A 12,007-nucleotide genomic window follows, 5' to 3' on the forward strand; every position below is an offset into this window, starting at 1 on the left:
TATCCCGTAGCAGTTCTGTTTACAAGTTTACAAGTGGCAGGCCAATTCCTTTATAAATAGCTGCGAGCTGTCTTTGTCTTCGTTCCAAGTGCTGTCAGCGAGGGACTTTGTTACGTCTCTGAACTCAAGTTACAATTGCTCTGCATGCTCATCAAAATATAGGCCGTGATCGAACGTACCACCCAGTATATTTGGGGTTACGATAGTCCGAACCGTAATGCCATCGACGTTGATGTTTAATTTTGCCAACATTTGCCTCATTGGCGTTGTAAATACGGTCGCCGAGTCGCAACTTATAGTAAAGCTCATACATGGATGGCGTAAGACACAATGGCAACTCCTTCTGGTGGGGAAGGGGCATCAATATGTTAAAGTAACGAAAAGTGGGTATAGGACAGTTCCTGCGGCACTCCTTGTTTAATTCTTCTGGGTTTTGATGTTCCGGTAACAAAAGCCCCACCATCTCGGGAACGATTTAATATGACCACATTAAACCTTCTAGGCCGTACCGCCCCCAACCCCTAGTTCCATGAGGTATTTAGGGTCGTCATGCTAAAGAAACAGGATTCGCCTCGAGTAGGTGAGGTTGACAATTGGGTTGGAGAAGCTAGCAGTTTTAGATCTTGACGCTTAACGAACCACTGCGTTGGCGAAAATAAAAATTTAAAAAAATAGTGAACAGGACTAGCCTGGTTTCATTGGGCCACTTGTGTGCTCATTTACGAGATATTAAAAGCATTTAAAATAAATTAAATTCATATCTCTTCTTTAAAAAAAATTAGTTTTTTAGTTCAAACCGTTTAAGCCGGCTTCTTGAATAACGGCTTTATTAATGATTTCGACATCTTTAGCAGAATGTTTGAAATTGATTAGGATAGTGCGATGTAAGAAAATTGCTTTGTCTCAGCGACTAAAGATTCTTAAAATTTGTTAAAGCCCACAACTAGGTATAAAATATTCGGTTTTACTCGAAATAAGATATTCTTACTTGTTTAATTGAAACTCGTTTCATTGTGTCTCTTTTCCTTTTTGGCAAATGGTAAATGTTTTATATATTTAAAAATTTTTTATTTTCCAATTTTATTTTGTTTGTACTGCTGTTGTTGGTTGTTATTCTATATCAATGTTTTTATTATTTGTTGTTGCATATATACAGTTATGCCGCACTTGATTTTGTTTTTTTTAGCTGCGAAGTCGTAAAACGTCCGAAAATGTCAAACAATTTAATTTTCCACATCATTTTGCAGATTTTATTTAATCTGTTATCTATGGAGAAATCCAATTTTTCCAAATAATCATGAATGTAATCTTATATGGAAGTTTTTATTGCTGTATTGTTGCATTTGTATTTACTTTATGGTGTTTTTAATTCTTTTTCTTTACAAGTATTTTTGTGCTGTTTTTTCTTCATTATCTCAGTTTACCAACTAGTACGAGGTGTGGTAATTAAATTCGAGAAATTTCTGAACTTTATGCGTACAAACCACAAACAAGAGCAACTCTTGAAAGCGCGCAAACCTCTCCAAAAGCCCCAAAACAGTGTAAAATTTAAACTTATATGAAAAATGGTTTCATTTGCAAGGTTTTCATGGTTATTACGATCTTATAGACTAAAAAAAAGCTGGTAAAATTAACCGAATTTCGCATCAGTTCAACCGACATTTTGTAATTATATTTTTTCGTAAATAACAGACGAATCGATTCGCGAAAGATTTTGATTCTGAATTTAGTGTTTTTTATTTAAACAATTTTTCCTAAAGATATTAATGTTGCTTTTTCCAGGCCTTGAACCTTTACATTTTCGGTGTAGCCCGCTACCATCCTACAACGGTAGCCGCCTAGCTCTGCTCTGCTAACTAACAATTATTAATGTCACCCTGTTAAAATAACAAATTTCCGTCTACCTTAGATTAGCAGTGGCAGTTGATATGATAAGGATTTAGGGAGCGCCGTGAGCGTAAGTTTCTCTTTAAAACTAGCTGTAGACAGTTAGATTCATTGAGAGTATGTAATTTTTACAGAAGCGGCGTAGTTGTGTATTGGATAGATTAAACTTACTTAGGTTGTCTCTGCTTAGATTAATGAGTTTGGCTGATACTCTCGTTGCTGGGCGTATACAAAATTTGGCCTCTCTTTGCCCTGTATATTCAAGCCAGAGTTGTCTGAATTGCTTTGTTTCCCAGTTACTTATGATTTCCCTAGTGTGTGATTTTATGAGTCCATGTAAGAGCTCTGAGCTATAGAATGCTGCTTTAACACCGTGCTTGACTAGGTAGTCGTTCATTGTCCCTGATGCCCAAGAAACCATCATAACAAAACCTTATTTTTGGCTCTCAGATCATTTAACACTCCAAGGCATTCATGCACTACCTTAGAAGTAATTTTGTAATACTGCAAGGCGCACAAGGCTGTCTGAGGATACTGCTCGAGGCTCCGCCTCCTCGTTGGCATTCTTTACCACAAACTTCTATTGCATGGATTTCTGTCTGAAAAACATAGCATCCCATTGGTATCGATTTCTTAAAATTCGGCCATAGATGCAAGCAGCCGTTTTTAGTATATGGATTCCTTGTTTCTCAAAGAGTTCTGGCCACAATGGACACCACAAAGTTATACGGGATTCTGAGCATTAGCGCGATTGCATTACGTATCTGAAATACGAAATTTCTTATAAATTTTCTCCTTAGTTTCGTATGCCCTATCACGTCTCCGCTCTTTAGCTCAGAGAGCAGCAAGTGTTCCTTCTTTCTCTATTAGAGTAGGGAAGGAAGGTGTTCCCCCTAAGGAACTCTAAGTACGTCAGCAGGGACGTTCTCATCGCATTCGTTATGCCAATAAAAACTAGTCGCTGCAGTTTGTTTAAGTAACTTTGTTATTGCTGTGCTTTGCGTGGTTTTCGGCCACCAAATTAAGGAAGCATAGGTGAATACTGGCTTCAAAACAATATTAAATTGCCAGTATACCATTTTGGAATATAGCCCACATGTTTTGCTATAGATTCGGGTGCAGGCGAAGTAAGCCCTTTACATTATTAAAGCTTCAACTTTCTAAATTAAAACTAGCAGTGAAATCATACAAAACTTAACATAAAATGGCTAAGATAGAAAATTATCTGGGAAATCTATACATTAGCTGGGTCCGCTTTGATAGATAACTCTCTCTAGGGTATATACAGGCTTTTAGCATGAAAGTCGTATGTTTTCGTATTCACGGGCAATGAAGATTGTTTTATATGTTGTCCTACAATTGAATTCTGTCTAACTGTCGTTTGTGCCGCGTTCAGGTATTTCTAGATTATTTTTGATATATCCAGGCGACCTTTTTATACCTTTCATGAACATGAAATGGTATATTAACTTTGGTCCGATATTTGTAACGTTGAGAAAAATAGAAGATAGACTCACCATTAAGTATACCGAATTGATCAGGGCGACGAACTGAGTTGATATAGCCATGTCCGTCTGTCCGTCCGTCTGTCTGTTTGAACGCAAACTAGTCCCTCAAATTTTTAGATATCTCAATGAAATTTGGCACAAGGATGTATTTTTGTATTATATTAGACATTTGTCGGATCCGGTAGGATCGGACCACTATAACATATATCTCCCATACAACCGATCGTTCAGATAAGACGATTTTGGTCATTCCTGTCGCAATTTAGAAAGTATAAACGTAAAACTCGGTGATATATATTCTAATATATCATAGAAGATATCCTGAAAAAATCACTTTGATCAGAGCTATATATAGCATATATCTCATACAACCGATCGTTCAGATAGAAAGATTTTTGGCAATTTCTTTCTTAATTTCCAATATAAAAACGTTAAATTTGGTGATATTTATTCTAATATATCATAGAAGATTTCCTGAAAAAATCATTTCGATCGGAGCTATATATAATATATATCCCATACAACCGATCGTTCAGATAAGGGGGTTTCTTGCCATTTTTTATTTTATATTTATCTTAAAAATTGTTTAGGTATGTACATCTGTTCACTATATATTTCTTATCTTATACATCCGATTATTTGGATATTACGAACGGGATAAGATATTGTTCAGCTCCATTCATGAAAGGTATGAAGTATTCGGCACAGCCGAAGACAGTCCCGTCCTTACTTCTTTCTTTTTATATTAAACTTAATCAGGGCTGCTCAAAAATTTTTATATTGAAGTGCAAAGCACAATACATATACTCAAGTATATGTACACTGAATCTTATTTAAATTGAAAAGAAAAATTTTAGTATTTAAATGTTTAAAGAATTGTGATGGCCTCCTTTTGAATAAAAATTTTTCTAAGTGCTAAACAAATTTTGAAAAATTTTTTTGGTGTCAATTTGTTCTTGTAAATTGGAATACGATACCGAAATGCCTTGGCTTCATATAGAAGTGTTTTTTCTATGCCGAAGACAGTCCCGTCCTTACTTCTTTCTTTTTATATTAAACTTAATCAGGGCTGCTCAAAAATTTTTATATTGAAGTGCAAAGCACAATACATATACACAAGTATATGTACACTGAATCTTATTTAAATTGAAAAGAAAAATTTTAGTATTTAAATGTTTAAAGAATTGTGATGGCCCCCTTTTGAATAAAAATTTTTCTAAGTGCTAAACAAATTTTGAAACATTTTTTTGGTGTCAATTTGTTCTTGTAAATTGGAATACGATACCGAAATGCCTTGGCTTCATATAGAAGTGTTTTTTCTATGCACTTTAATATGAAATTCAGGCACTTTCATATGAATCGAATTTATACATATGTGAGGGCATATGGGAGTGTTATGAAAATTTGTTTACATTCAAAATGTGAAAAAAAGTATTCGACAAACCATTACCTTTTTCCATTTGTACTGAAATAATCGATTACTATAATCTCATAATAAGTAATCCAGTTGTTGCAAAGTGTAATTTGACTATTTTTAATAAGTTCACTTTCTTTTGCACAATATTTTACACTTAATACCGCAATTTGCGGTTTTTCATATATAATTTGATATATATTAAATAATTTACGAAATATATTTAAATTGTTGGTATCCACAACACTTGCAACTTTTTTTTATATTTTGATTTTTTTTTCTCTTTTTTTTAATTATTTGCTTACGCGCCTTGCCGTAAATTGCGGCGCGCACAAATATTGCTTACGCGTGCGGTGTCAATAACGAGCGCGGTGCACATTAATCTGTATGTAAATAATAACCAAACTTAGTCAATTTACACCGGCGTACGATAAGACTCGTCAATAAATACGAACAACGAATTAGTTGTTGTCTGTTTAACGATTAACAGCTAAATAAGAGAACTATCTAGTTTTACTGCTGTTTATAGTGACAAGAAAGGTGCTGGCTTGATAGCACAGAAAAAGCACCGGGAGTTCATAGAGCACCGGAGCGCAAAAGACCATAGACGAGCAGCAAAAGAACAACATAAAACATTAATAAACAACAATCAAAAGCATAACAGAGAACCGGCCATGCAACTAAACGGTAGTTTTAAAACAACAAAGCAGCATTAAAAAACATCAAATCTTGTAATGTAACTTAAAAGCAATGCAACTCAACAAAACTAGTCTAGCGCAACAACGCTCTCGTTGCAACACACACAGCACGTGCTCTCAACACACAAGTTCCAGAGTGCTGATCAACTTGCTCATCTTAGTTAAGTGGTTTTTGGTGGCTTGGTTTATTTTAAGCTTGGTTTTATTTTTCTCATTTAAAGTCAGCACTTTTTGTGACACACACCTCTTACCGCACCTACAACTGCAGCAGCACAAGCCTGTCCAGACAGCTGTGCAATTAAACAGATTCGCACTTTTTCTGCTTGAAATACTTTACTTTGTTTTTTGTTTGCGGTTTGAATCGATTTCACTGCCATTAGCTAACAGCGCGCTTACGATTAATTTTTTAAATAATTTTCTTTTTAAGTATTTGTTGTTTCTGGTAGTGAGATTGATATGAAAAAGGTATAATTAGGTGAATCAGACTTTGGAGTTTAGAAAATTTCGAAGCTTGAATAGTTGCGCTTGTTTTTTGTATATACTTTTGAAACCGGGTTTAAATTGAGACGATTATTACTTTTAAGTACGATCTTTTCTAGATTATGGCGTGACTTTTTTTGTTATATATATATAAGGAATATACAATTTTTAAAATTTTTCTCTGTGTACATGCATTTCTTGACGTAAGCTGTGTTAGCCTTTTGAGGAACCAACCATCTCTATCGTTTTTTTAAGGTTTGATTACTTGTCCCCTTAATGTATAGTTTCGTGTGCACGCCGGCATCGAGGTTACTTTAAATTACCGATATTCTCATAATTGAGAGGTATCTTTAAAATTTTCGTCCATTTTCGAGCAGATATAATCTACATGAGGGCGGTATGGAGCGAATCGCTGAATATATGCATAGTTATTTTATTATTCTTTTTTTAGGGCGACGACACTCGGCAGCCGTGGTCAGGTCTTCCGAGTGTCAATATGCTTAAAGTTTCTTGATAGCTAAATAGGCAGGTATAATATATGCGACCCAGTCGCCCAAGTACCTAGTGAAAAGCCGTTTTGATGACATAAAACTCATTTGAACCTACTGAGTGCTGCATTGGATATGTACTACAGCCAGCATGAGTTGTTTATAAAATCAAGAATATTTGGAATCCCTGTTTCCGATAATATAGCCAGATTTTTCAAAAGAGGCTACCGAAAGATCTTAAACGTGTTCTAGCTAGAGCCGGGCATTTACACAGAAAATGCTCCACAGTGTCTTCTGCAGTTTCGTATTTAAAAGTTCTGCAGTGTTCGTTATGCGAAATACTCCTCTCTTCCGCTTGCGTGCCTGTAGCCCTGTATGGGTATCGGCCCTAGATCTGCTCAGTATACTCCTTTTCCTCCTTCCATTGTAGTATGGCCATGTAGCGCAGCGCATGGTGCTCTTCCACGTTTGATTCGTAAATATTTCGAATTTGCCCCTTGGCTACCCCCAGGGGTTATTCCCTCGGTTCCTTCGGCTAAACTCCTACGTGTCATCAGCCATATTACTTCCTTCGATTTCCCTTTCCCTATAAGTTGCTTGCATGCCCTACTAGCTTTGAAGTAGTGTATGGTGTAGATAGCGCCTTTATTGCTGCTTGGCTGTCAGAAAAGATAGATAATCTGCCAGATATGTTCCGGACCTCGAGGACTTCTGCTTTAAACACACTACATTATAACGGCAGTTTAAATGACGTGGAAATCTCTAGGTAATGCGGTTTGTGCCGACGTATATAATATGTGCATATCTATAGGAAGCAGGTTTAAGACTGGGTCTAAGCCGCAGTGGGGTAGGTGCAGTAGACTCCGGTGGCACCAACGTACTTAGTGCCCTGAACCATAGCACCATCTTTGGCCAGAGACCTCAGACCTTCAGACATCGTCTAATGCATCGTCCAGGACATGAGTCTAACGCCATGATTTTTTCGAAAAAAAAGTGGAATTCAGGAATATTTTAGTTTTAGGGTCGAGGATGAGTTTTGAAGTTGGCCATCGACGAAATTGTTCACAAACGAAGAGTGTTGTAGTCCTACTTCCTTCACTCCTCATACCTACAATCCGCTGAAAACATATTGGGTACAACTGGAAATTTGTTTCAAAAATGCTCTCAGAACCACTGCGGCAAAGCTTTCCTTCGCTGAAGCGAAGTACCGTGTGTGAATGTAAGTTTGAAAGGGAGTGGGAATTTTAGTTTGAAGAGGAGTGTAAGTAAGAGTGTAAATAGTAAATAAAGTGGTAATGGAAATGGACAAAAGAGTGGGAAAGTTGTGTGAGTATTCGTCAAAGTAAAATAGGAAGAGGGAGCAATAGTGAGGTGTGCATACAAATGAGCGTAAGAGTGAGAGTCTGCGTTGGAGAATGAAACGGAGAGGCCATGGAGATAGAGGAACAGGAACATGAAGGACAAATGACCGAATATAGTAGAAGAGGATGGGAAACAGAGTGGTAACAGGAAGAGAGGGACTCATTTTCAAATGTAGGCAAGTCATATATCGGGCTGGACTACTTGTACTGGGTATTTTAGTTACTCATCGATATATGCTATAATCATGTGTATAGGCGAATCGAAAACCACTGCATACGAGTTGTCATGCAGAGTTCTTGATACCAAGTTAGGTAAATAAAGCGTAAAGAGACCAATATTTACAAGCCACTTATGTGACATCAACGACTGAACTGTTGCTGGCAGCTTTATACTTAAACGGAAGATCTGCCGACCATTTATGTTAATATCTGCGGAGGAAGATGAAGCGTAAAATGCAGTAATTGCTATATTTGCATATCTCAATCCAATGCAAATTTCTGCTTGTGGTCGCCATTAGATCCATAAGTTACTGCTCCTGCCAAAGGTCAAAGAAACCATTTTTGGGTATTAATGGCAATATGAATACACATGTAAGTCAAAACTTACTATGTAAGTTCTCATACTTGAATACGTATGTAAATGAGTTTGTACCAAAGATTGTAACTTGAAAAACGAGCAAATTATACCTATATATTTTTCCTACAAAAAATTGGAAATTGAGAAGTTCGCCTACAGCATCCCGGGTTCAGAGCAGTACTCCCTCACTTTGTAACAAACAAAATTGATTGCTCACTGTGAGCATCTCTCTTTATGCTCTCAAACCATAGTCGTACTCCAGCCGCTCCCAGCTCTTCAGCTTTGGTAGCTAGCATCTGTGCAGCGAATTGAGATACGCCTTATGGCTATTTCAGCTTTCCGTTGAAACGCTTGGATGAGTTAAATAAACTGGAATTGTACTTTACCATTTTTTAATAACAACAAAAAAATAAAATTAAATTAAAATAAAAGAATTTCATAAGAAAACTAAAAAATAAATAAAAATAAATGTAAGGCGCGATAACCTCCGAAGAGATCTTAGGCCGAGCTTCTCTTCCAATTTGCGTCGTGCTCCTCTTGATTTTCCCTACAAGTTGGACGGACGGGACCTACATGTTTTATGCCGACTCCGAACGGCATCTGCAAGGCAGATGAGTTTTCACTGAGAGCTTTTCATGGCATAAATACACCCGGAGCGCTTGCCAAACACTGCCGAGGGGCGACCCCGCTTAGAAAAATTTTCTTCTAATTGAAAAACCTTATTTCTAAAATTTTGATGTTGCTTTGCCCGGGGTGCGAACCCAGGGCATACGGTATGATAGGCGGAGCACGCTACCATCACTCCACGGTGGCCGCCAAACTACAAAAATACTACTAAAAAATACAGCAAACATTTATAAATTTGCATATATTTACTTTATGAACAAGTATATAGCTATCTATATACATATGTGTACAATGTATGTTTGTCAGTTTGCCTCAGTTTGTTGGATAAGCATTGTTGTCTTTAAGTATCTGAACTTTGCGATTATTCCCTTTATTGCTGTTGCATTTATTTAAACGTACCTAAATCGCTATTGTTGTTGCAGCAGCAGCATGCCATTGGCAATGATTTTTAAAACCAAACTGATCACTTACGCCGGCGCGTCGCATTGGGAAAAAACGTGAATTTAGTTATGTCATTGTAAGCAATGAAAAAAGCCAACTAATAATTAAGCGAGTTATGTAATGATCGGAAATCAATGCAAACACAATAAAATAAAAAAAAAATTAAGGCTGTAGGGCTGCTCGCTAAGTGTGAAGTTCACAAGCTCATTTGTATAATTTTGTTTAACTTGTCTAAGCCTTTTTAAAATTTTGCAGATTTTGTCTTTTAATTTCTTATTTTTTTTTAACTAAAGTTAATTTTCGGTTAGGTTGTATTAAGTAAAATAAAAATAAAGAGGATATTCAAAAAATAAAACATAAAAAGCAAGAAAAATTTAAATTTTCTCTTTAATAAAATAATATCTAAAAAAAAAAATACTAATTATATGTTAGAAGAGAAAACAATTTTTTTTTATTAATATCATTATAATAATATATTATTGATTTTTAGAAATTTAGTTTTGTTACTTAACTCCCTGAATTAATTCTATTTTCATTTTTTTTTATTTAAACACATTAAATTTATTTATTTTTACTTTTTGCCTTATTTTATTATTTGCATATGTTATTTTTTGCATATTTTTATATTGTAAACTAAAATTTAAATTTTAGTTATTTAATCTTTTTAAATTTTAGGTTGCTTTAACTTTTCTTAGTTAATTACATGTTTTATTCTAGTTAACATATTTAATTAATAATTTTTTCCTTATGTATTTAATTATTTTAGTTTATTTAACATAATTCTTTATATTATTTCAGTTTCTTTTTATTTGATTTTATTTTTTTTAATTTATTATATTTATTTATTTTTTTTTGGTTTTATTTAATTGTATTTTATTTTGTTTTTTTTTTTACTTTATTCTATTTTATTTTGTTTTATTATATTACATTTTGGTTTATTTTATTTTACTCCGTTTTATTTTATTTCATTTTATTTTATTTTATTCCATTTTATTTTGTTTTCTTTTGCTTTTGTTTTGTTTTCTTTTATTGTATTTTATTTTTTTTTAATTTTATTTTATTTAATTCAATTTTATTTTATTTTATTCCATTTTGTTTTGTTTTACTTTATTACATTTAATTTTTTTATTTTTTCCGTTTTATTTTATTCTATTTTATTGTTTTCCATTTTATTTTGTGTTTTTATTTTATTTTATTGTATTTTATTTTATTTTAATTTATTTTATTTTATTTTTTGTATCTCATTTTATTTTTTTCCTTTTGGGTTATTTTATTCCATTTTATTTTGTAATATTTAATTTAATTTAATTTAATTTTATTTTGTTTTTATTTAATTTACGTTTAATTATTTTTGTAATTTTTTTTATTTTGTTGTATTTTATTTTTTTCTTTTATTTTATTTTTATTTAAATTTATTTTACTTTATTCCTTTTTATTTTATTTTATTTTATTTTATTTTATTCCATTTAATTTTGTAATATTTTATTTTATTTTGTTTTTATTGAATTTAATTTTACTTTTTTTTATTAAATTTTTTATTTTGTTCTATTTTATCTTATTTTATTTATTTTTCTTTTATTTTAATTTTATTTTATTTTTATTTTATTTTATTTTATTTTTATTTATTATTCTTTTATTTTATCTTATTCCTTTTTATTCTATTTCATTTTTATTCATTTGAAATAATACAAATTTGTTTGCGGCGTTGCGCGTGCGCAGTCAGCTTCCAGTCTTTTCATCAACATTGTGTGAATTTTATTGCAATTAAATGGGTTTTTATTGCTGGTGCTTGTTCTGCTTCCAATAGTTACATTTGTTTACATTTTTTAGTATACTTTTTTTATATTTCTGAACTAGCAACTGCATACTCGCACAAGTTTGTTGAACTTGTTTGGCATTGTACCAGTGCAAGCCGGCTGGGGGAATTCCAATAAGACTAAAACATGCATAGAAACAAAAATAACAACAAACAAGTAAAAACAGAATTAATATAATCTATTTTTATACCTATTTCGAGATGTTGCATTTTGCATAGGTAGTGATCATCAATATGGAATATGTGGTTTTTTCCCCTCGAATTACTTTTAAAACAAAGCAATAGTGCAGCTATGTTTATTTCACAACATGAATGCAGTTGCTTGAGTACCGTAAAAAATTACCAAAGAACTGTGGGGAGTTCCAGGGAACTTATTGTCCTTAGATAGAAACAAAAGTCGTAGGGTGAAAGTCAAACGACTTAGTATATTACGAAAGATCGTAAAGGACATATATATCGACGACTTAGTGAAATATCGGCCTAACTCGGCTGTCCGTTCGAAAACGCCCTACCTCCGAATTTAGTTGCAGAACGCTCTATCTTAGAATTTTTCTCATAAACGCCCCAGCTAATGTCAAAATGTATTGAATTTAAACCCAGATATGGCGTTTTTGAAACAAACAATGAGATAGGGCGTTCTTCAATCGATTTCTGAGGTAGTGAGTTTTTAAAACAAATTCTGAACTAGGTCGTTATACAAAAGATTTCTG

The 12,007-nt window shown here is 33.6% G+C and overlaps 1 protein-coding gene across 9 annotated transcripts in view; it reads right to left on the bottom strand.

Annotated features, from left to right (window-relative positions):
- LOC137249051 (sodium/potassium/calcium exchanger 4) overlaps window positions 1-12,007 on the bottom strand; it is a 75,772-nt gene that overhangs the window by 42,696 nt on the left and 21,069 nt on the right. Inside the window, exon 1 of one of the 9 annotated variants that reach the window (XM_067780171.1) lies at window positions 4,846-5,265. The exons of the other annotated variants lie outside the window; for them this stretch is intronic. Coding sequence (XP_067636272.1) covers window positions 4,846-4,855 — 10 coding nt within the window. The 5' untranslated portion in view covers window positions 4,856-5,265. Of the gene's footprint in view, window positions 1-4,845; window positions 5,266-12,007 lie in introns of those variants that run through there. 9 annotated transcript variants of the gene reach the window in all.

Source organism: Eurosta solidaginis, chromosome 4 (genome assembly GCF_040869045.1).
Source record: "Eurosta solidaginis isolate ZX-2024a chromosome 4, ASM4086904v1, whole genome shotgun sequence".
In the NCBI taxonomy this organism is placed as follows: Eukaryota; Metazoa; Arthropoda; class Insecta; order Diptera; family Tephritidae; genus Eurosta; species Eurosta solidaginis.